Below are 26,181 nucleotides of genomic sequence, written 5' to 3'. Positions count from 1 at the left end.
AGACAAAATATATAATGGAAAAGAAGGAAAAGTTTTTCGAAACTTAGGTTAAATTTGAGTTGTTTATTTGAGATTTGTCTTCTTTTTTTCATCTTCAAATTTATCATGTGTGTCTTCATCATGACAATTTAAGCCTAATTTGATCAAAATTGGGTTATATGGTATTTTACACTTTGTCTGAGATTATTTTTTTAAACTTATTGACATGCCGAGAATACATCCAAACTAAACTATAGAGTCTATTATCAAACTTAGAAAAAACGAAAAAATATTTCTTAAAAAAATTTAGTAAAAACTTTTTTGTAAAATTTAATTTTTGAAATTTTGAAAGAGCTTTTCCTGAAAATTGGATTTGAACACACATGAAGAGAAAATATATATACGCTCTCAAATATTTGGTTAGAAATCTAGAATACATAACCTAAGATAGTTAAAGGTTAATTTTACGAAACATCCTAATACTAAAAAATAGTGCTAATTAGTGATCAAATATACTAGCCACACCAAGTAAAAGCAAAAAGAAAAAAGAAAAAAAATCTATAGGTAATGCTAATACAAGAAAAAAGAAAAAAAATGACATGCTACCTATCATATCGAGGGTTTGTTTAGGGGTCCAATATCTTATATGGGGAGTTGATATAGCTTCTATATCACTGTTTGGCCTATTGGTATACTATCTCTCCTTTTTCACTTCCTCCAACATGTGCACAGTAACCCTCATTTAACAACTCTCTCAACTTCTCCACCCCCACTTCCTATATCTCCTCCATTCTCATACTCCACTGTCACTCTCACCTCCCTTCCTATGGCTCACTTACGTTTTTATTTCTTTATTCTTTTCTTGGGTTTATTTCATTATACTTCGGGTGTAATTTTTTCCACTATATCCATTTTATTAAGAAACCATGGTATTTCAATCTAGTTCCATGCACCCATTTTTTACATTCAATTTACATACATAGTTTTTTCCTATAGTGTCACGTGATAGAGTATATTAATAATTATTTATCTGTATAATGCCTATTAAAAAATTCACAATATTTTGGATTAAACCTTTGTACACAATTTCTCAAAAATATAAAAAAAATCTCTTCATATACAACATCAACATTTAAAATCTACTATTCGAAAACCCATTATAAAATCTCAATAAAAAACTCATCTGTGAGTATATATAAGAAAATCCTCAACGAAATCCCTAAGGTTTTGTAAATGCCTCACTAAAATATTTAATTCATCATTCATAACCCTTTGGTTCTCGATAGTTTTTAAAAATTAAATTTATAAATATTATTTTTTCTCGTTTATTTTTATTTTTTATTTGTCTTACTTTTGAAGACTCTTTTCAAAATTCAAGTCATGATTGAAAACTATATATATGTTTAGTATTAAAATGTGGAAAAAGTAGAAAAAAGTCGGTATGTCCATCTTTGACTTAAAATTAAATTTTGTATTTTTAAGTGTTGGTATTTCGTTGTCTGTTTACAATTAATCTTAAATTTTGACTGAGTTTTTTTAAACAACAATAATAAAGAATTATTTAAAAGACAATAATTGAATACAAAAAACTGAATTGATAGAATAATTGAATTATAAGATTTTTTTAAAAAAATAGTATTCATACAGACAAATTATTTTAGAGTACAAAAAACTGAACCAGATATCACTAACATATGAACTCTGCACACCTAAGCACTGACTTATGAACTCAGACATAACAAACTCTGCGCACCCAAACATAGACATATGAACTCAGACAACACAACTCTGCACCCCAAACATAGACATCAAAACTCTCTAGATATTAGAACTCTAGATATCCTACATCATCTCAGCGCCCCAAATAGCCCCTAGTTGATATACATCAACTCTAAACTCAAACGCAACCAACAAATTTGTAGATTTTCCAAGTGCCTAGGTAATTAAGACAAACAACATAAAATCCATCCAAAATATTTCAATATATAAGTCAGTTGTCACTTTTTCTTAGTAGAACATTTTCGAAGATGATGCATTGAATCTTCAATCTTTAAAGAAAAGGTTATGCCATTTACCGTTCAATTAAGTCTACTACGTTAAGTCAATTATCATTTAACCCTATTACACTTGACAAATTAAAACAACCTATTTAATTATATTCTAACAAATATAATCAAACAGAAATATAGGAGAATTTTTTTTCTCTAATGCAAGCAAAAGAATGTTCTCATTTCAAATAATGAAATGCAATATGAAGCTACTTAATTTGTTGAGCAAATTGTAAAAATTACTAGTTGCCAATACACTATCTAGCTTTCAATTGTAAAAATGGGCTCTTAAACTTCTACAAGAATTAAAAGTTGGACCTTCAAGCTTATAATAATTATAGATATTGGACCCACAAATGATAAAAATTGAACTTCAAATTTATATAAATTTTACAATTTATACAATTATGTAAGCTTAAGGGTTCAGTTTTGATTACGAGTGTTTAAATAACCCGACAACCGAATAACCTAGACTATCTAACTCAAAATGGAAGGGTTGAGTTGAGTTAATTTTGTTTTTGGGTTGGGTTGAGTTAAACTTTTTCTATTTTTGTTGGGTTGGATTAGGTTGTGGGTTGGCTAAAAAAATTGGGCTAGTTGCATAAATAGAATTCAAGCCCAAAATAATAGAATATGTAGTACAAGAATAAAATAATTGCATATATAGATAAAAAAAATGGTAAAAGACTAAAAAAATCCATGCATAGCCATCATTTTACTCGCTTCTTCCCAGTTTTCTCAAATTAAAAGCTATAACTGATAGCAATTATCAGTGATAGCTACTGTTAGCTACTATCAGCTTCTATCGCCGATAGCTTCTATCAATTGCTATCGATGATAGTTGCTATCAGCGATAACTTTCAATTTGAGAAAAATTAATACAATCTTGAAATATTAGCTTTAAATTTGGTATCAATTATCAGTAGCTATTATTGATATATTTTCATCGATTGGAATCAACCTTGAAATATTAATACTTGCTATCAGTGGCTATCAATGATAGATTTATAAATAGTGATCAACTTTGAAAGAAAACCAACAACTTTGATTACCACAGTAGTTATCACTAATAATATCTTTTATCATGGCTATTACTGATAGCAGCTACCATTCGCTACACTGATAAACTTTCATCAATTAGAATCAACCTTGAAATATTAACACTTAAGGCTATCAATGATAGACTTCTATAACTGGTTATCACCTTTAAAAGAAACTCGATATTTATATATCACTTAAGTTCTATCACCGATATCACTAATATCATTCATATTATGGTTATCAGTGATAGCTTCTTCACTGATAACATCATTGATAAGATGCTATTAATGATCTCACTAATATTATGCTATCAGTGATAGTTCTATATTACCGATAACGTGCTATCAGTGGTAGCTTCTATCACCGATAACGTGCTATCGGGTAGCTTCTATCACTGATAACGTGCTATCGAGTAGCATCGATAACATGCTATTAATATTAGCTTCTATCATAATAACATGCTATCAGTAGTAGCTTCTATCAATCATAGCCACTGAACACCTTTTTGCCGCTTTTTTGTCCTTTCTAAACATTTAAAAGTCCATTTTCTTTTCAATGTTAGCTTGTATCACTGTTAAACATGCTATTAGTTATAACTTATAGGTATTCCACTTACATTTTAGTTTGAGATTCAACTTTATTAATTAAATTCACTAAGTTGGCTATCAATGGTAGATTTCTATAAATGGCTACTAACTATGAAAATATAATCAATGATTAAGCTATCAATAATAGAAAATATTAGTAGCTATTATTGATAGACTTTCATTTGCTATTTATATTTATTATTTGTTATAATAATCAAACTTGATGATTGGCTTGTTGGTGTCAAGTCATTTTTGAATTGAGTACTTTCAAGTATTGGATACGAAACTCAGCCTCATAATTCTTGTGAAAAAAAGGGAAGAAGAAAAAAATTCAAATAAAGGAAAGAAAAATTTTAAAAATAAGAGAAAGAGAAGAAGCAAAAACTGAAGAAAGGAAAGAAAATTAAATAAAAAAAAAACAAAAACCAAAGAAAAAGAAAAAGAAAAATGAAAAATGAAAAAAGTGAGGGAAGAAGCAAAAATAGAAGAAAAGAAAGATAATAAAAAGACTAAAAAAATGTGCAACAAGATAAAAGAAGAGGGGGCGAAAATAGAAATTAAAAAAAAAATTCAAAGATTGACTAGTTAACTCATACATATTTGCAAATATTTTTAAGATGTAATATATTTTTAGTTTTTTTTTATTATTCTACTATCTATTACAAATATCCAAAAAATTTGGGTTGATCTAACCCAACCCAAATTTTATATATATTGATAAAATATATTATATATATTTCTCTTTGTTTAAATGTTGATTACTTTGTATTGTTTAATTTGTAAATTTTTAATATATATTTTTTAAATTGTTATGATATTTGTTTTTATTTAAAGTTTGTAATAAATATTATAAATATTTGGTATTTTATATTTACATTTTATGAGATTTTAGTTATTAGTCATGTGTTATATATAAATTTACATATTTTTAATTGAAAAGAAAAAATAAGTTATAACCCGATAACCTAATCCAACCAACTCGAATTTTAAGGGTTGGGTTGGGTTGGGTTGGAGATTTTATTTGGATCATTTGAGTTGCTAACCCTGCTCACCTGAACTTTTGGATTGGTCTAAAAAACACCCTCAACCCAACCCATATACACTTATTTTCTTACTTATATAAGTATAGGGACTCAATTTTTAGCATTGAAACTTTAAAGGTATAATTGCAATTACCATCATATTTTAGAGTGATTTTTACAATTTACTTTAATTTTCTTTTTCCATTTCAATTTTGGGGATAGGAAAATAAAACATTTTATGTTCTCGATCATATTGACATGGAAGAGAAATTTGATAAGGAATGGAAGTGATGAGGAAAGGCAAGTAGCTGGCAAAAGAAGTAATTTTACATTAATCAACCACTCAACCACTCAGTTGTTTGAAATATATACTCTGTTCAAAAGGTCAAAAATTCGAATCTGTCGAAATTTTTTTTTTAAAAAAAAAACCCTTAAAGAGGGGAGGTTAACTATAAAACAAAAGAGTGCAACTTGATTCTTCTTTAGAAATCAAGTAAATGATTCTAAGGTAGATTACTCAAAATTGGAGATGTGGCAAGTAACTTATTACAATATTATACATAACTTTTTAAAAAATATTTAGAATAAAAACGTGCAAGATTCTGTCTGCATATTCTTTTTTAGTAACTCGATTTTATATAAAAATTTTAAAGTTAAGTGTGTTTATCTTGCGTTGGTTTATGGGATGTAGTCTTACTTTTAGCAGCTTTTCAAATATTAACCACTGTAAAGTCGCACAGAAGAATACAGCCAAATCCAAATTTCGAATATGATCTAAGTCGTTACAATAAATGTATACATTAACCTTACACACAATTCTACATTTAACTTTGTTTTTTCCTGAAAAATTGAAAGGGCAAGATTATCAAAGAAGAAAAGGACAAAGTATGAAAACAGATTGTAATATTTTAATATTTTAAGAACAATAATGGAGCCAAAATTAGAGAAGCCTTTAAATGCATATATGTAAATATCATCATTACAACTGTTTGTAACTCCATTTTATAGGCATTATTTTGTTACTTTAAAACTTCAGTTTCAATCCCCTTTTTGTTTAGTCTAAAACTGAGATGAATTATTCTCTTAGCCAAAGAAGAAAAAAAGAAAGAAAATGAATTTTCAGAAATGAAGAAGAAGATTAAGAAGGGCAATATTATTCCATGGGAGCAAAAGAAAGAACTGATTGATAAAGAAGAAATTCAACTCCACAAAGACTTGGATCAACTTACAAATTGGGTAATGATTATTTTCTTCTATTTTATTTTACTTTATTTTCCATGAAATAGAAAAAATTCCCTTTTTTATAGATAAAAATGGTGGATTCCTTGAATGATGAGAAGCTGAAAAAGTATCTACAAGATACACCACAAGAATTTAAGATTCTCAAAATCCCAAAGTGCAACCCTAAGCGCAATGTAAGATTATTATTTTTTTTTTTTCAAAAAAATATATAAATGAGAGTGTTTGAGACCTTTGGAGTCAATTAGAATGGACTAGGGTAGGCTTTCAATTTTATTGAAGATCGATTATATTATTCGTAACGATTTGGGTCTAAGATTGGGACCAAATTTGAGGATTTATATTTGATACTTGATGACCTAATATGTCCCGTGATAATACGAGGCTTTTCTTTTTCTTTTAGATTGAAGATCGTTCCTACAAATCAATACGAGTTCTTTCAATATATTTTATCCTTAATTCTGAAGAAACTTTGTGTTTGATTCTTAATAATAATTTCCAATCTTGAAAACTAATATGTATATTATGGAACACGTACAAAGTTGCAGATCATGTACACGCCTAAACTGTTTAATCATAATTTCAAATCATGGTCCAATAATGTTTTAAAGCATTGTTTTCCTTCAACACTTTTGAATATATTAATAATTTAAAGTGCGTTTAGAATTAGGTTTTGTTTACCATTAGTACTTGAATAAGTAAAATTTAGAGTTTGTTGATGGCAGGGGCAAAAAATTGAGGACCCTAAATATTGGGCATCTTATGGGATAATGGCTTCAGTTTGGAAGTTTCACAAGCAAGAAGACAATGAGCAGCAGCTCTCTTAATACTTTAATTACTTTCCAAATCTTTTAAAATGTGGTTTGGTTGAAGAAACTAATGAGTAATTTATTAAATGAATGAAAAGAAAAACATCTAGCTTATTTAATGCATTACAATTTTGCTCTATAAATTTTCATGACCATTTTTGCTACACGACCACGGTTGTTTTCTTAGTTCAACAAACTCGATATTTGAACACATATCAATAACTTTATTTTGAAGTTGATTTTAAAGCATAAAAATTTTGATAGTTAAAAAGTATCTTGGATAAAATTGAGCAAAGTTAGCTAAGTTTTTGTCTATCTAAAGTAGCAAATGAATTACTAAGATTCATATATGTCACATACTTATTTCAGTAAAAAAATTATTCAACTCTTGTAATTGGTTGAGATTTTCGTCTTTGTCGTCCTCAAATTAGAAATATTTCATCAAAAACCACATCCAACAACATAACCCATGAAAATTCTCTTGTTGTTTTCGATCTTTCTTTACACCTTCGGACTAAATTCATTGTGTTCATAATAGCTTGATCTTCTTTAAATACTTAAATCAAGTCATTTGTGATTCTCATAATAATTTTCATAAAATATATACGAATAACAAAGTCAAATGATAGGATTGAACTTATTAAAATCTTCGTTTCATACTTTTGTTCTTAATTTTGTCTATTTTACACCATTTCTGTCATGTAGATCAACTATTGAATTTAAATCTGGGTCTGGACAATACTCCCACATACCATTGACATCTAATCCTTTGAAAATATATCATTTGATTCAACTAACAATTTCTACTGTAACATAATTCATTATTTGTTTTTCTTTTTAATATCAAGTGCAATCAATTTCGAATTATTCAATCTTTATTCAATATAATTCACTATTTTCTTTCGAAAGTGCCCCTTTAAAAATATATCCCAATCTTGATTTAAAAACTTTCCATAAAATTTGAATATTGCTCCATCTTTATCATTTGAGATAAAATTCAAACTCAATCAATACCTTGAATATGATTTGCTAACAAATTTTTTGTTTAAATTTGAGATGAATTAAAATTTGGATACTGGTTTGGTCAGTTTCAAATATCAGATAAATATGGAGTTGTCCGAATGTATCTTTCGAAATGTATCAAAGTATATCAAATTTAGGTTGGATTTTGAGACAATTTCATTCTTTTTCAATTTTAAATAGATATGATAATTTGATTCAAATTATATCAAAATTTTCTAAAGATATAAGATTTTAATAGAAAATCTAGATTAAATTTGGAACTTAAATCCAATATTAACCTCCATAAATAGGGTTCAACCCATACTTCATTCTCATTCTCCTTCCTCGTCTTCCATTTCTTCACTTCTTTCTTCTCAATTTTTTCTTCTCCCCCCCCCCCCCCCCCCCCCCCCCCACACACACACATTTTTCTTCTTACTTTTTCTTTTCATGCTTTTTTCGTCTTCCTTTTTCCTTTTTTCTTCTCTTATTTCTCTTATTTCGTTTTTTCTATTTTTTTTTGCTTTTATTTTTCTAAGAATAAAACTTTTATATATATATGTATATATATATTTACTTCTTTTGTTCTTTGCTAACAATTCTTTTTTTTTTTCCTCTCTTTTTACAGTATTTTTGTTGGGAACAGAATATTCAGCCACTACTAAAAGAAATTAGTCTCCAAGGTTACTAAACTTATCCTTAGAATATTCTCTCTCTCTCTCTCTTTTTTAATGTTGTAGGTATGTTAGGTGTCATAGCCATGCTTGTCCAGGACATGTTGCTCATGGCCGCATGTCCACCTCCACCTCTTTTTACCATGTTTTCATCCTATGTATTTCATCTTGCTAGTTAGATAGTTACTTTTGTTGGGATTGATGTCCTAATTCTCTCGGAGTCGCGTTGTTTTGTAAAGATACACATTGTTTAATGAATAAATAAGTGTTATTTAATTCTGACATTTACTCATATCCAATAAACAAAACTCCTTGGTTATCTTATGTGAACTTAAGTATGTATATGTGATATACAAGTGAATCATGCCTTAAGTGATAACCTAAATAGGTCTGTAGTATAAGGATTAAGGTGGGATACCTGATCCTGGTGACACTACGAATACGACCCGCTTTGTAGAGGTTTGCAAGTGTTGTAAACTACTACAGATGGTAGATCCTAACCATTCATGTGGAGACGTGCGAGCGGGGTGTCCTATACAAAGAGTTTGTATAAGACCTGGACCATGAGATGACTAGACCCTGTATATAACGTCGTTGATACTAGAGACTTGCATCTCACCTAAACGATCATAGGTGACACGACCTCAATCCTGAGTATTTTGGAACTCCTGCCTTTGAGGGCAGTCTTTTGATTAGTATGGGTGAGAGTGACTAGATTGCCAACTCAACATGCCTACCTTTTTGGGACTTGTCTGATCTGGGAGCTGGGAACTCAATCCACAAGATGGAATTCACTTCTTTCCTGAAGCAGAGATAAGTAGAGAGATTGGTCTCTTAAGGGGACTACTAACTTCTCTTTGGAAGAGAGGACTTAGTCATAGTAGGACTATGACTTATGTTCATTAGAGGGATTAGTGGTAGTTAAGGAGATAGATGTAACTATAGGGGCATAACAGTTATTGGCCGAAGTGTACTTACGAGCGATCTGTGAAGGGTTGTCGCACTGCTGATTGGTTAAGATGGCACATAATATATCTGTGGTAAGGAGAGTTCAGTTGTCGGTCTTTAGTGGAGTGCTTGGCAGTTAACAGATGGTGGATTTCGTGACTAAAGAGTTTCGTCAGTTATTCACATATCATTGGAGCTTCGAGCTATAGGTCCATAAGGTCCCCTTGGTAGCTTAATGGATTCATGATTTGAAATGGTCAAATTGACGAGAGGTATTTTGATTATATATGTTATAATCGGTGTGATGTATGAGATACATCTAGTGTAGGATTGATGTAAATGAGATTTATATTAAGTACCATGGAATAGAAAAAGAACTATGGTTTATATGTTTCATGAGATGGAATATTAAAACTATAGGTTATAAATATAATATGATAAGTTGGTTATCATTTATATTTATAATAATATTAATTATTGAATAATTAATTCGTTTTCTTTAATAACCAATTGAGTGAGTGGTTATTGTTGATTCATGGTAATCGTGAGTTAAAAAGGAATTTTTTTTCCCTAATTTTAGTAAGTTTTTACAAAAGGTAAAAGTTGTTTTTGAGTTTTCTCTCTCGAAAAAGAAACTCATGGCGCTTGTAAAGTAAATACTGATTTACTAAGCGACAACGTGTTTTAGTAAACGATTGTGTAGTGTTTTGTAGGTGACAGACACTGAGCTAAACGATGAGCTAAACGATCACTTAACTTTTGCTAGACGATTGCTTAGTTTTAGTTAAATGATTAGACATTGACCTATGCGATAGGTTTTTATCTTCTCCCACTTTCCCAATCGTATACATGATTGTTTATTCCTTCTTCGTTTGCCTCAAACCAAGTCCGAACAGAGTCCACCCTTTGGATTCTCACACCGAGAATACCAAGGTAACCTTCTTGGTGGAGTCATACTCAACTTGACACCGTCGAGGTTCTGTGGAGGCCGTTCGTGTTCTTGCTGGAGTGTTCGTGACCGAGGCGATCACTGAGTTCGAGCACGAAGTGTTCATGCAGTGTTGCGGTCGTGTTGTTCGAGCGTTCGAGGTTGCTATGTTCGAGTGAGCATGGAGACGAGTCTACAAATGTTTGTAACTTTTACCTTGTTCATTTGTAGTTGTTCATGCTATAATTTTTGTAACAATTGCATAACTGTATGTTTTGTGTACAACTATAATTTGTAATGTTCATTCATGATTAGAATTTGGAATGATCTATATTCTGCTGCTCATGAAAATCTCGAGTTCGATTTCTTTCAACTTTCTATGTACTTTTCTTAGTATATGATTGCTCGCCCAATTCAATATGCAAGGGTGACAAATGTCTTTTTGTTCAGAATGCACTATATAGGGGTAAGACTAATCATCATATCCTCATACTCGGTGTAGTATGCTATAAAGTCGTTGTTAGTGCTCATTGCTTTCTAGCCTACTACAATCTTTCCTTGCTCAAATCATGCTTTCAAACATTTGCGAAAACCTTTTCTTCTAAATACGTTTTCAAAAATCGTTTTCTCTAAAACGGGAGTGGAGATATGAGAGGCTCTTGATGTGCTATCAGCGATCTGAATTCGAATTGACTGACTTGTTCTCGAGCAGGAACAAGTGTCGCACAATCGCTAAGTAAAGCTTCCAAAAGAGCGATTGTGACAGTTGGTATCAGAGCCAGGTTGGCTCGTGAAGTCGAGAAGCTCTGATCATGTCTACTACGAAACAATTGGAAAAGTCCCATGTTGACTGATTAGTTTAGATAGGAGAGGAAATGCTCTATCTAATAGAAGTTTCGGATCAGGTTCGGTTCCTAGAAACTCGGTTACAAGAAGTCCCTGACAAGGCTGATGAAATTGATGCGATGGCTAGTCGTTTGGACGGAATGCCCGTCAAGGAATTGTTAACAAGGCTTGAGACTCTAAAAGAAAAAGTTATGAGAACCAGTAATTTCTAGCGTGGGATGGCTCCTCGAACTCTATTGCCTCTATGGAAGAGCGTGTTGAAGAACTACACAACTCACAAAAAGTGATAATTCAGATGGTGACCGAGTTATCCGAAGTTTTTCGAGCCACTCTCGATGTCGTCTAGGAAAAGATCATGGACATCAGTGTAAGAGTTAACCTTACCATGAGAGGGGAGGGAAACCAGACCCCAACTGGGGGTGCAGTCCAATTAAACAGCATAAAAGTACCTGAGCCTAAGCCCTTTTGTAGGGCTCATGATGTGAAAGCACTAGAAAATTTTATCTTTGATATGAAGCAGTATTTCAGAGCTACGAACACAACTACTGAAGAGTCTAAGATCACTTTGACGACAATACATCTAGTAGAGGATGCCAAGTTATGGTGGAGGTCCTATTTCCTAGACATCCAAGAGGGTCGGTGCACCATCGACATGTAGGAGAGACTGAACAGGAGTTGCATTCTCAGTTCTTCCCTGAAAATGTTGAAATTTTGGCAAGACGTAAGCTACAAAAATTGAAACATACTAGCACTATTAGAAACTATGTGAAATAATTTTTCGGGCTGATGTTGGACATATGGGATATGTCTGAAAAGGACAAAGTTTTCTATTTTGTCGAAGGTTTGAAACTGTGGGCAAAAAAAAGTTATATGAACAGAGAGTACAAGATCTCCCAGTTGCATATACAGCGGCCGAACAATTGTTCAACTTAATTGACACTACAGATACGGCCCGTTTTGTAGAGGTTTGCAAGTATTGTAAACTACTACAGATGGTAGATTCTGACCATTCATGTGGAGACGTGCGAGTGGGGGTGTCATATACAAAGAGTTTGTATAAGACCGGACCAGGAGATAACTAGACTCTATATATAACGCCATTGATACTAGAGACTTACATCTCACCTAAACGACCATAGGTGACACGACCTTAATCTTGAGTGTTTTGAGAACTCCTGCCTTTGAGGGCGGTCCTTTGATTAGTATGGGTGAGAGTGGCAAGATTGCCAACTCAACATTCCTTCCTTTTTGGGGACTTGTCTAATCTGGGAGCTTGGAGCTCAATCCACAAGATAGAATTCACTCCTTTCCCGAAACAGGGATAAATAGAGAGATTGCTTCTTTAAGGGTTGATTCCAGGGTTTTAACATAGTGGCCACATCTTTTCTTTGGAAGAGAAGACTCAGTCATAGTAGGACTATGACTTATGTTCATTAGAGAGATCAGTGGTACTTAAGAATTTAGATGTAATTACAGGGGCATAACGGTTATTGGCCCAGTTGTACTTACGAGCGATCTGTGAAGGGTTGTTGCACTACTGATTGGTTAAGATGGACACATAATATATCTGTGGTAAGGAGAGTTCAGCTATCAGTCTTTAGTGAAGTACCTGGCAGTTAACGGATGGTGGATCCCGTGATTAAAGAGTTTAGTCAGTTATTTATGTACCGTTGGAGCTTCGAGCTATAGGTCCATAAGATCCCCTTAGTAGCTCAATGGATTCATTTGAGGATCAAATCTTGGTGTTGATTTGAAATGTTCAAATTGACAAGAGGTAATTCGATTATATATGATATGATCGGTATGATGTATAAGACATATTTAGTGGAGGATTAATGTAAATGAGATTTACATTAAGTACAATGGAATAGAAAAAGAACTATGGTTTATATGTTTCATGAGATGAAATATTAAAACTATAGGTTATAAATATAGTATGATAAGTTGGTTATCATTTATATTTATAGTAATATTAATTATTGGATAATTAAATCTTTTTCTCTAATAACCAATTGAGTGGGAGGTTATTAGTGGTTTTTATGGCAACCGTGAGATAAAAAGAAAATTGTTTTCCTAATCTTAATAATGTTGAATTTGTGAATTTTCTCTTGGAAAAGAAATTGTCAAGTAAATACGATTTACTAAGCAATAGCTTGACTAAGATAAACGATCGTGTAGTGTTTTGTAAGTGACAGACACGGAACTAAGCGATGAGCTAAACGATTGCTTAGCTTTTACTAGACGATCGCTTTGCTTTTGCTAAACGATTGGGCATCGACCTATACGATAGGTTTTAGCTATCTCCCACTTGCTCAATCGTTTACACGATTGTCGTTTCCTCTGTCTTTTTACTCATACCAAGTCCATACAAAGCCCACTCTTTGGATTCTCATACCGAGAATACCAAGGTAGCCTTCATGATGGTGACATACACAACTTGACACCGTCGAGGTTCTGTGGAGGCCGTTCGTGCTGTTGGGGTGTTCGTGACCGAGGCAATCGCTGAGGATGAGTGCGTGATGTTCGTGCTATGTAGTGGTCGTGTTGTTCAAGCATTCGAGGTTGTTGTGTTCGAGCGTTCGTGATCAAGAAGCGTGGAGACGAGTCTACAAACGTGCATAGAGTTTCTCCTTGATTCTTTGTTGTATCATGCGGTAATTTTTGTAAGAAATGCATAACCGCTTGTTTCATTTTATGATTGTAATTTGTAGAGTTCATACATCATTATAATTTGGAATGATCTATTCTGCTGCTCATGGAAATCCTCGTGTTCGATTTCCTTCACACTTTTACTGCAAGATCACATAGGCTTTTTAGCTGAACAACCTCAATATTTGTACGCATATCAATAATGTAATTTTGAAGTTGATCTTCAAGCACAAAGAATTCAATAGCTGAAAAGTCTCTTGGGTAAAATTCAGCAAGTTGACTAAGATTTTTTTTTATCAAAAGAAACGAATGAATTACTCAGATTTAGATATGCCATATAGAGAAGCAATTCACTATTTGTTTTAGTGAATCGATTATTCAACTCTTGAAGTTACATATCAATGACGACATAGAAAACTTCAACACGATAATGATGTAAGTTTTCTGGTTGAGATTTTCGCATTTGTATTCCTCGAATTGGAAATAGGTTATCCATTTTATGGACTTCAATATCATGACTATATCAGAATTCAAAAACCATACTCAACAAAAAATCCCAATTAGACTCTCTTGTTTTTTTGCAGTCTTTCTTTACAAACTTTAACTAAAATGCATTCACAATATCTTGATCTTTTTTCTGTAATGTTTGAGACAAGTCATTTGTGATTCTCAAGATAATTTTCATAAAATGTATATTAAAAACAAAGTCAAAAGAAAGATTTGAACTTGAGTCTTTGCTTCATACTTTTGTTCTGAATTTGATCCACCTTGCACAATTGTCTCAAGTACATCAACTATTGAAGAGAACATTGTAATAAAACTCGTTAAAGTATAGTAATCTGATCCCCATCGAGTATCGCTTGGCCGTTTAATCATTGTCTCCTTATTTAATCCTCGGCCACTTAATATTTCACCATTATTTAAAGCTTAAAAAAATTTCCATTCTATATTTCTCTAGTAGAATATCTTGATATTTTGTTGACACCTCAATTATATTCACCAAATTTGTAATAATAAAAAGCAAACCAACAATTTCCACATGATTTTTAGCAGTATCTATAAGAGCTAATTGAAGCCGATGGGAAAAAAATGAATGTTAAAAGCACATTCATTTTCTTTCAAAATAAGTTTTTTCAATCCATTAAACCGGCCTTGCATATTACTTGCTCCATCATATCATTGTCCTTGTAAACTAGCAATGTTTAACCCATGTTGAGAAAAAAAAATTATCTATGGCTTTCTTAAGTGAAAGAGAACTTGTATCATTGACATGTATGATTCCATCAAATCATTCAATCCCATGACCTTTATCCACATATCATAATACGATTAACATCTATTCCTTTGAAGATACATCTTTTGATTCGTTTATCAAGATAGAAAACTGCTTGTCACTCATATTTTTTATAACCATATTAACAACTTCTACTGTAATGGAATGCACTATATCTTTTTGAATATCGGGTGAAGTCAATTTCAAATTATCTGGGGCATTGTTCAAAGTCATAGCTTTAATATCCTTATTATGGTTGCATAACTATTGTAAAAGTTCAAGAAAATTATCTTGATTCTTCAAATCATCTGTCTCATCATGTCTACGGAATGCAAGTCTTTGTTGTAATAAAGGTTGAATACAATCAATCGATGCACTTAATTGAGTTTGATACTCAACTCATGCTTAGTCAGACATCCTACTTAAAAAAGTCTCAATATGTTGTTTTTGTTTCAAAAGAGCCTTACATTTACCCAAAGCCATATTGTGTGCACTATTAGGACCACCAATATGAATATACAATTTCTCTTTTTTCTTCCGATTAGAAAATCATTCACTAACAAAATAGTCACCCCCTGACTTTTCACTTACTTCTGGTTTGAATAGATAGTAACATAAACAAAATGCTACATCCTTTGAAATGTTATATTCTAGTCGATTAGAATATTTACTAAACCAAGCTGGGTTAAATCGTCTTGGCTTTATACCAAATTTTTTAAGTGGAAAAGTATTATTTCAAGGCTGCAAGGACCTTTTAACAAATATGCTCTACGAACTTGATCTTGAATATCATAATTATAATCATAAAATTTGGTTCTTAGACCAAGATCTGCGGGTAGTTCTTCTAGATTGAATTTTCTATAAGATCGATCATAACCTAAAACATTTTTCTTCTTTGAAGATGATGCCTCTATTGTCTCTATTGTTGTTTTTCTTTTATAATCTCTTCATATGTGTTGGAGGAGAAATTTCGGAACAACCATGGACCGCCACGCCATTTTCTAAATTAATGACAGAATTTCAAAATCGTCAAATTTGTGACCAATTAAGAGTTGACACGTGTTTCGAACTGAAATTGAGGACAAATTTGTGTTTTCGTTGCAGATGTCGATTGAGTAAAATTAATTTCAACCAATTTGACGCTATAATTTGGGCGTTGGCCCAGTTACACCTAAATATGGCCTTAAGTGGGCCTAAAACTTCAAAATAGGCCTAAGCCTAGTTAATTAGACCTAAAAACCAGACCTAAGTCCAATTAATTAGGCTCAAAGGCCAGGCTCAAGTCCAATTAAATTAGGCTCAAAGACCAGGCCCAAGCCCATGAAGCCCATGGAGCTCTATAAATAGAGAAGTTCTCTCATTTGCAAAGGATAGCCTTTTCTACATTTAGAGAGTCTAGATCCCAAGACTCCTAAAGCTGCACTCCTAGAAGAACTCTTGAAGACACAAAAACTCTTCTAAGACTTCTACTTCAACAACGTTCGGTACTTTTCTTCTTCAAATCAAGCACATTCACCCAAAAGACTTCTACTTCAAGAACGTTTAGTGCTTTTCTTCTTCAAGTCAAACACATTCACCCAACTGAGAGAGAATCAGAGAATCAAGTATTAGAGATCGAACCACATCACATCAAATCAACTTCAACATCAACACCAACTCAAGTTCAACTCCACGAAACAAGTTTCTCCAAAATCCTCGTGTGAACACTAATCCTCCAAGAAGATCAACAAACCCGAAGGCCGATCATCCAAGAAGTTCAACAAGCCCAAACACTGATCATTCAAGAACATCAACAAGCCTAAAGACTGATCGTCCAAGAAGATCATCAAGCTCAAAGGCCGATCATCAAAGAAAATTAACGAGCCCAAAGGCCGATCATTCAAGATTATCAACCAATTTAAAGACTATAATTTATTTTAAGAGCATCAAAATATTATGTATTAGAGACTATACTAACTTTCCACAAAATTAATACAAATACAAAGTTCAAATTCCACGAAATAAATTTCTCTTGAAATCTCGTGCAAACAATATGAATTTTGAATTACCTCTACAAAATTATTAATAATAAGAATACTACATTCTATTATATAGATTTAAAAGCATAAAAACTTAAAGTCTGAGAAGATTTTAAAACTTAATTTCCAAGTTCGTTTATCCAAACGAGTGACAAAAAATAATCCTCTAACATAGACTCTGAAATTAATTTTAAAAACCTACACGAGTTATGTGAATGTAAAAATAACATGGAAACAAATGAAAATATATAGAGAGTAATGTGAATATAAAAATTATGTAAAAAACTTGATGGCACAATAAAAATATCTCTCCATATTGAATTAGAGATAACTCTATAAAAGTATTCACACTAAAAATATTAAAAATATTATGTAGATTTAAAAATATAAGAACTAAAAAGTCTAAAAAGAATTTCAAACTTACATATCAATGATATGATACGAATAGCCTAACGAGTAAGAAAGAAATTATCTTGTAAAACTCTAAAACTAATATATATAAAGAAAATTACATAAGAAAATAAAAGTAAACATTACCTATTCAAGAGAACATTGTTGAGAATTGAGATAAAAACTTTCCTAAATTTTGAAGGAAAAAAAACTTCCATAGAAGATAAAGGAGTAAGGATAATATTTGGAATTTTAAAAAAATCCTATTTTTATTTCCATCGATAACCAGTTCGGAAAAAGATCAGACGAGATTCAAACCCAAGTCCCATGCAACATCACTCAACCATTGAACCATAAAGGGGATTTGACAATAAATGCGCATTCATTAAGAATATTATTAACTATTACTTAAAAATTTATACGAAAAATACAAAACTGATAATTTCGGCCGGGGGGGGGGGGGGGTGCACGTGCCGCTTTGACCCCTATGTGGCTCCGCCCCTAAATGCTTCCTTCGCTCGTTGATAGACGCCAATAAGTCGATGTATTTGGGCATGTTAGATGACAAATGCCAATGCGTCCTTTGTTCTTTGACAGGCGCTAATATATCAAGGTATGCTGGGTGCGTTAGATGATAAATGCCACTCGTTCTTTGATAGGTGCCAATATGTCGAGGTATGTAGCACATATGTTAAAGACATGTAGCAAAAAGAATGTTTCAGATGTGTAGCAAATATATGGCAGATATATTTAGATATATTGCAGATATGTTGCGCATATGTACACCAATGCATCCGCACTACTTGCTAGGTGCTAATACATGTCAAATGACGTTAGTACATCCTATGCTCGTTTGATAGACGCATCGAAAGACGTTAATGCATCTTGTGCCCCACCGAACTTGGAGATAGAGAAGTAGCAATGATGCTATCAAACTTGGAGTTAGAAAAGCATCAATGATACCATCAAATTTGAAAATAGAGAAACTGTAGCGCAACCAACGAATTTGGAGATGGATAAGCAGTAATGATATCGTGGAATTTGAAAATAGAGAAACTGCAATACAACCATATGAAGGAATTGAATTCCTTGCACGAAAGCATGTGATCGTTATTTGCCTTAATTGTGCTGGTTGAATTTTAAACATAACAACAAAACTTGTAAATTAAACACGCTCTTAAGGATTTCAAAGGAAAAGAAGTGTTACCTTAGAATATGAGCACTTCTTATAGTATGTGGCCTGTGGTGATAACCTTTTAATTTTCCCTCTTGGAAATGCATGAAGGAAACAAACTTCTTCATGTCTTTACTCATACCTGGTCCAAAATCTCCTGGAAAGGAAATTGATGTTTACTTGCAACCGTTGATTGAAGAGTTGAAAGAGTTGTGGACAATTGGTATGCGAACTCATGATTCTGTTGCTGGTGAGTTTTTTCAACTATATGCTACCTTATTATGGACGATTAATGACTTCCTTGCGTACGGTGACTTATCTGGGTGGAGTAAAAAAGGTTATCAAGCATGTCCAATATGCAAAGAAGATAACTCGTCCTTTGGGATAAGAGGGAAAATATCATTTATGGGACATCGATGTTATCTTGCAGAGAATCATAGTTGGCATCGAAGTAGACAACATGATGGAAAAGTTGAACGTAGACCTCCACCAGCCATAATGAATGGAGAAGAGATATTACAACAAATAAATACACTAAACTTTTCTGTGCTTAGCAAACATCCAACGAAGCAAGATAAAAAAAGAAAGCGAATTCTAAATTGGACTAAAAAAAGTATTTTTTTTTCCAACTTCCATATTGGTCCAGACTATTGCTATGACATAAATTGGATGTAATGTATATTGAAAAAAACATATGCGACAATTTGGTGGGCACATTGTTAAATATTAAAGGAAAGACAAAGGATATAACGAACGCTCGATTAGACTTACAAGATTTGAAGATAAGAAAGGACTTACACTTGATACAGGTCAATAACAGATTTGTAAAACCACATGCAGCATACACATTAACAAATGGTGAACGGATTTCGTTTTGTAAGTATTTGAAATCAGTGAAATTCCCTGATGGATTCATATCTAACATATCACGATGTGTCAATGACAAAGATGGAAAAATATCGGGGCTGAAAACACATGATTGTCATGTGTTGCTTCACAGACTACTCCCTATTGGTATTCAAGCATACCTACCGAAGAACGTATCCACTGCTATTGTTGAGTTGTGTACATTCTTTCGCAACTTATGTGCAAAGACAATATGTGTAAGTGATTTGAACAGACTACAAGCAAACATCATAGTCATACTTTGTAAATTGGAGAGAATATTCCCACCTGCCTTTTTCGATGTAATGATACACCTTGCAGTTCATCTACCATATGAAACCAAAGTGGCGGGTCCAGTTAGTTATAGTTGGATGTGTCCTATTGAAAGAAGTTTATGAACATTAAAACAATTTGTACGGAACAAACACGTCCCGAGGGGTCTATAGCAGAAGCATATGCAATGAATGAATCATGAAACTTCTGCTCGCGATATCTAATTGGGATTGAAATGAGATTTAATAGAGATGAAAGAAATGATGATAACATTCCCGATCACGAGATATTTGATGAATTTAAATTATTTAGGCAGAGGGTACGACTATTAGGGGCGTCAACTTTACGGACGCTATCAGTGGAGGAAAAGCGTATTGCACATTGGTACATTCTCAACAATTGTAAAGAAATAACAGACTATCGCAAGTACGTTTCAAACTTTTTCCTTTTCTAAATTCTAGGGTATCTCCTTTGATATAACATTTAAATGATCAATTTTGTAGGCAAATTTGAGGTTAATTCGTCGTGAAGCTCAAAGCGCCTTTGACTTATATATAAAACATTAACGCAAATTTCCCGATTGGTTCAAATCTCAGGTATACATAGTCATTTTGTAGGCAACAGTTGAGGGATGATTCATTTTTCATATTCTTTTTTAATGTATAATTAATTATCAGGTTCTACAACGGCGTGAGAGAGAAGATATCTCCGATGATTTCTTTTCACTTACAATGGGACCTTCGTCTAAGGTGTGCTCTTACAATGGATACATTGTTAATAGGGTACGGTTTCAGACTGTAGAGCGTGATAATCGTCGAGCTACACAAAATAGTGGAGTCCTAGTGGCTGGGGAGATCAGTGAGAACATAAGTGTGGATAACAATTTCTACGGTGTTGTAGACTAAGTATTAGATTTCCAATATGTGAACAGAAGACGCATATTCTTGTTAAAGTGTAGATGGTTTGACACAGATAACAACAAAAGTAATAGGACACATGTGGATTTAGGATATAAATCGATCAATACATCACACTTTTGGTATGTCGGTAAGCCTTTCATCTTTGTTATCCAAGCACAACAAGTCTTTTACATTGATGACATCAAACATGGTAGCAATTGAAAAGTTGTTCAAGTAGTCCAAAATAAACGAATATGGGATGTACCGGAAGTGGATGATGTTGAAAACGCACAACTAGATTTACTAGAAATTGTTGGTGGCGTCCGAGTGGATGAAACCATTGAGGAGGTTACTTTATGCAGAGTTGACGTTGATTCTACAGTTGTGGAAAGACCAATTATTGTACATGGCGATCATGACTTCATAAACGATGATGATGAAGTACAATTATCTCCCAATAACAGTTCAAGTGCTGATGAATAATTTGAATTAGATTACGATGATGAGTAATGATGTATCTACTCAATTCTTTTTTTCTCTAGCTTACACGTATTTATTGTTAATTTAATATTGTTTTCTCTTTTTTATGTTTGTATAGATATGATGTCAACCCCTAATAAGCAACGGGAGGCTGATGAAGAATTCCAGGAGATATATCTAGGTAACATGGTATCTTCTGTGGGTGATACTTCAGGTTAGTATATTTTGAAATATATTCTATTAACTAAAATACATCTTAAACTGTTTTAAAATTTTTATTCTTCAGATAGTAGCTCAGCATCCAATCGAAAGAAACGAGAGCATTTGCGGAACATTGAGTTGGAAAAATACGTCAAAAAACATGGGAGAATTACAATCGTGATAAATGAGGGGGGACGAAACCGATATCTCAACATTCGATACGATTTAGTAATGCAATCAGCGTCGCCGTGAGATCTGCATTTCCAGTACATTGTCGTACTTTTTCTGTGGTTCTAAACGAGTTCATAGAATTGGCTAAAAGTCAATTATTGGTAAGTAATTATAAGTTTATTCTTTTACAGTCATGAACATCATTTATGCTAATTCTTCCTTCCCTCTTTTGTAGGCTCATTTCGAACTTGATCTGTCAAGTCAACGATTTAACCGTTTTATAGATCATCAAATGCAAAACTCCTTCAAAGAATTTAGAGCATATTTGCACAGACATTACAAAAAATGTGGAAATCTTCAGCAAGCACGTGCCAGTTTGCCTAATTGGCTTAAAAATTGGTACTTTTTGTGTGACCGCTTCGAGAGCTAATCGTTTCAGCTAGAATATTTATGACATGTATCATTTGCTGCATTTACTAATACATCACACTATTGACATATTTTTTTTCTTCAAATGTAGGAAATGTCTGTGACGAACAGGAAGAATAGAGAGAAATTACTGTTCGACCACTAGGTGGATTGAAGTCATTCCTGCAAATTCAGGCAGAGTTGCAGGCAAATGAGGGTCGAGAAATAGGACGTGTTGACCTATTTAGGGAAACACACTTTAAAGGTGGAAAGTTTGTGAACGAGGCAGCTGAAAATGCACATGTAACATTTTTGCTTTACTATCGTGTTTTTTTTCACTTTTAACTTTAGTCGCTCGTTCTTACCCATTTAATTATTATGTCTAGCATCAAATGTTGGAATTATAATCCAGCCCCACTGTAGAAGGTTCTCAACCACTAACAGGGGATGAAATCTGTGAGAGGTTTTGGGTAGATGACCCGGATATTCAAAAGGTCTAGGTTGGGTGTCACACCCCCTCCCAGATTACCCTTTTCATCTAAAAAAGGATATGACTGCGGTAGTTGCTAGCCCTGCTGCCAGCACGCACCACCTTAGCCCTTTAATCTAAATGTCAACCTGTTAAACATTAATAAGGTATTCATATGGTATGTCTCTTTAAGGTTCTACAAAATATTATATAAACACATGTATACAGCCATGATATAACATCTAAGGGGAGAAACATTCACAGATAGGCCCAAGCATCTCTAACAAAGCCCTAGTCCCTCTCAAAACATGTGTACATAAATAGATCATCAACCTAAGTCTTCTTAATAAGTCGAGTCTCTCAGTGGCAAGCAGCAGCAGGATCAATCCTGAGGAATCTGACCGCTACCTGAGAAGGGAAAAACAGAAATTCTGTGAGCTGAAAGCCCAGTGAGCGACTATAGAATCGTATAATATCATGCATTACATCACTATAAACATGTAAATATACTAATGTGTATCTCAAGCAATTGTCTCTAAGTGTAGCTTTAAACCATTCTTAGACATCATCAAACATCATTATTCCCTAGTTGAGAACGAGCCTAAACGCTCTAACTCCCAATGTTTAATACCAGCCAAGAGACTCATACTTCGGTCTCTCATTCAAAATTGCCTACGTGCACATGGCATACTAAGTACCGTCGTACCTTAGGTACTTCCGCTCAGATACCTTCTCAAACTTTTCCTTCAGTATCGAGCTATTAAGATACCTTCTCAAATGTCTTTCGGTATCAAGTTGGTCAAGTACCTTCTCAAATGTCCTTCAGTACCGGGGTATTTTGTAGCATCAAATTAAGTTCTATTGCCTACCATCTACACAAGAACTCATTCTCTTATAGCCTTCCTCTAGGAAGCATATTTCAACATTAGAAACTTAACTTTTGTAATGACCACATGACATACCTTGGCCTGTGTTACACATTTACAAGTCGGGAAACATGCGTTAAGTTATTCTCCAACCATTTTTTGCTTGAGGAAGTATAAATTCATCATTAATATCACTGTAACTTACTTGATCTTATATGTATAAGTATTGGAGACATTAATTCACTTAGTCACTCACGGCTCATCAGGGCTCTTAACGGTTTATACGTCTCTCCTAGCTCTTCTTGGCTTGAAAGGACATAATTCCTGGTTAAACTACTTAGAATTCTTAGTACAATGCCTCAAATAGTTTATTTACTAAAGGAACTTTCATCAACAAAGACAGGTTTATTGGTGAGATCCTCATGAGCGAGATCCTCCTCATGAGTGAGATCAGCGAGATCCTCATCATGAGCGAGATCCTCACGAGCGAGATCAAGCTTTTCTTGGCAACTTTCATCCTAGCGATAGTCATCTTACCAATGATACTCAGCCTAATTTCTAGCGAGATTTCCTTCTAGAGCGAGATCCTCATCACAAAATCAGCGAGATTTCCTTCATAAGCGAGATTCTCATTCCCATATCTCGCCATAACTCTGAGCTGTTTGCTTGTTCTTCCTAAGGAGCTGTCTGCTTATGCACCGTTTCCCTGTTACAATTTCAAAAATTCATAACTCAAAATCCAGAGTTCTTTTCAAGAATCTTCCTTCTATAAACTTGTTTAGAATTGAGTTAAATTTCTTATCTCAAAATTTCAGCTAAAAAATCCTTATAATTTGGCCTATAGCTTCCAATATTCACCTCGAGCCCTGATTAATCCAAGGTTCTGCCTCTTCTGTAAATTCTCAACTTTTGTTCTTCTCCTCTTGTAATCTTTCTTCGGTAGGACAACCTTGAAAACTAAATTCTCCTAGCTTTCAAATGGCACCAATTTCACTAAATTTGCTCTTGTCAATTTCCAAAACCATGCTTTTGAAGTTTCACTTCCCTTTTAATCTTTCTACCGCTTCCCGAGTTCAAGGAGTAGATTGCCACGTCACCCTACACTTAGTGCCTCCAGCCAAACTAATGAATGAGTTTCTCCATTTAATATATTTTCCTTCCCTTCCTTCATAATCCTTATCAATAAACATGAATTTCTACTTAATATATATATAATATAACATTCCTTTGGATAAACATGCTTATCTAGGGAACCTAGAGTTTGGGGTTTACATTGGGGCCCTAAGCCTAAGTCAAGAAGGATTAGCATCTCATCAAGCTCATCATTTACTCAAGGAACGGAGATGGGAATGGAGGAATTGAGAGTCAATTTTCTACAGTCTCAGTCGAGGATTAAGGAACTTGAAGACGTTCAGAAAAAAATGCAAGAGGATCATGCAAGACAAATGGAAGAAATGAAAGAAAATGATTGAAGACATGGTACGATCACATAAAGGAGACCCATCAAATTAGGTATGATTACTACATTATTTAGTTGTCTAATATGTTGCTATCCTGCAGTTATGGTAGCAAAGTTTAGTTATGTCTTAAGTAACTTTATGATAATTAAAGAATTGTTGGCTATCCTGCAGTTATGGTAGCCAAAAAATTGGATTTTGATGTGTTTTTTGTTGGCTATCTTGTGTATTTATGAATGTTTACGAAGTTTAATGTGTTGTGGGGGGATTGAGATTGGGTTAAACCATTTTGGGGACAAATTTGAGTTTTATGTGTGTTGGTCATTGTTTACTTTTTTGTATGTTTTTGATGTTCGGGAGGTTCCATGTTTGTCGTGGGGGGTGGGTAGAGTTCCATTACACCCATCTTGTCCTTGAAATTGGCTATCTTGTGTATTTATGAATGTTTACGAAGTTTAATGTGTTGTGGTGGGGAGGGGGGGATTGAGATAAACCATTTTGGGGAAAAATTTGAGTTTTATGTGTGTTGGTCATTCTTGAGGTGTTTTGTGTGTTTTTGATATTCGGGAGGTTACATGTTTATCGTGGGCGGTGGGTAAAGTTTCATTACCACCCGTATTGAAGTTTGAATGTGTTGTGGATGTTTATCGATATAACATTTCAATGTTTTTGTTTTATTATAGAATGCTGTTCGGAGATGAGCTGCGACAATTGTCGAAGATGCTGTGTTTGACAAGTGTTCTAGATGTTGTTTTGATTTTACTTCTTTTATGTATTTGTGATATGAATGTTTATCGACTTCATTTGGATATTGTAATTTCTATTATCGACTTCGTTTGGATATTGTAATTTTTTATTTACTTGTTATAATATGGACTTCATTTTCGTTTTTTAGTTATGTGAATCTTTATTTGGTTTAATATGTTTTATACGTTTTTCAGATCAAATTTTAAAAAATTACAAACGATATATAAAATTTTAATACTCCCCACGCATATAGGATCTCCTGACACACTTTAAAACGACGTCGGGAGTTATGAGGGAACTCCTGATACCTACATGGCGTTGGGAGTTATGCCATCGGATATAACCAATCATGAGTACGATGACCCTTCACAGATACTCATAAGTACAACTGGGCTAAATTATTGTTTTACCCTTGTAGTTATATCTCACTCCTTAAGTACCACTAATTCCTCTAATGAACAATATAACATAGTCCAACTATGTGTGAAAACCTCTCGGGCCAAGAGAAGGTGTGTGGCGCCACATCGTTCAAGCCCCAGAATCAGCCCTTAAGGGAGCTATCTATCTACTTACCCCTGTCTCGGGGAAGGAATGAATTCCATCTTATGTAGCTGAGTTCCCAACTCCTAAATCAGACGAATCCTCAAAATGGTAGGTCTGAATCGACGACCTGGCCACTCACACCCATACAAATCAAA

General features: G+C 33.4%; 1 protein-coding gene and 1 pseudogene across 1 annotated transcript; both read left to right on the top strand.

Moving 5' to 3' along the window:
- The first annotated feature begins 5,705 nt into the window (after positions 1-5,705).
- On the top strand, positions 5,706-6,838 carry LOC150033830 (uncharacterized). The gene is made up of 3 exons (XM_090318257.1): positions 5,706-5,913; positions 5,985-6,092; positions 6,642-6,838. Exons 1-3 carry the CDS (start codon positions 5,803-5,805, stop codon positions 6,741-6,743), a joined length of 321 nt encoding a protein of 106 aa, XP_090174383.1. The 5' UTR covers positions 5,706-5,802; the 3' UTR covers positions 6,744-6,838.
- A 12,014-nt stretch (positions 6,839-18,852) lies between these two features.
- LOC150033829 (uncharacterized) lies at positions 18,853-21,617 on the top strand (annotated as a pseudogene).
- The last annotated feature ends 4,564 nt before the right edge of the window (positions 21,618-26,181 follow it).

Source organism: Benincasa hispida, chromosome 9, assembly GCF_027475165.1.
Source record: "Benincasa hispida cultivar pf3 chromosome 9, pf3_genome.v1.1, whole genome shotgun sequence".
NCBI classification, from domain to species: Eukaryota; Viridiplantae; Streptophyta; class Magnoliopsida; order Cucurbitales; family Cucurbitaceae; genus Benincasa; species Benincasa hispida.
The sequence above is the reverse complement of the archived record's forward strand: the minus strand, read 5'-3'. Positions and strand labels throughout refer to the sequence as shown.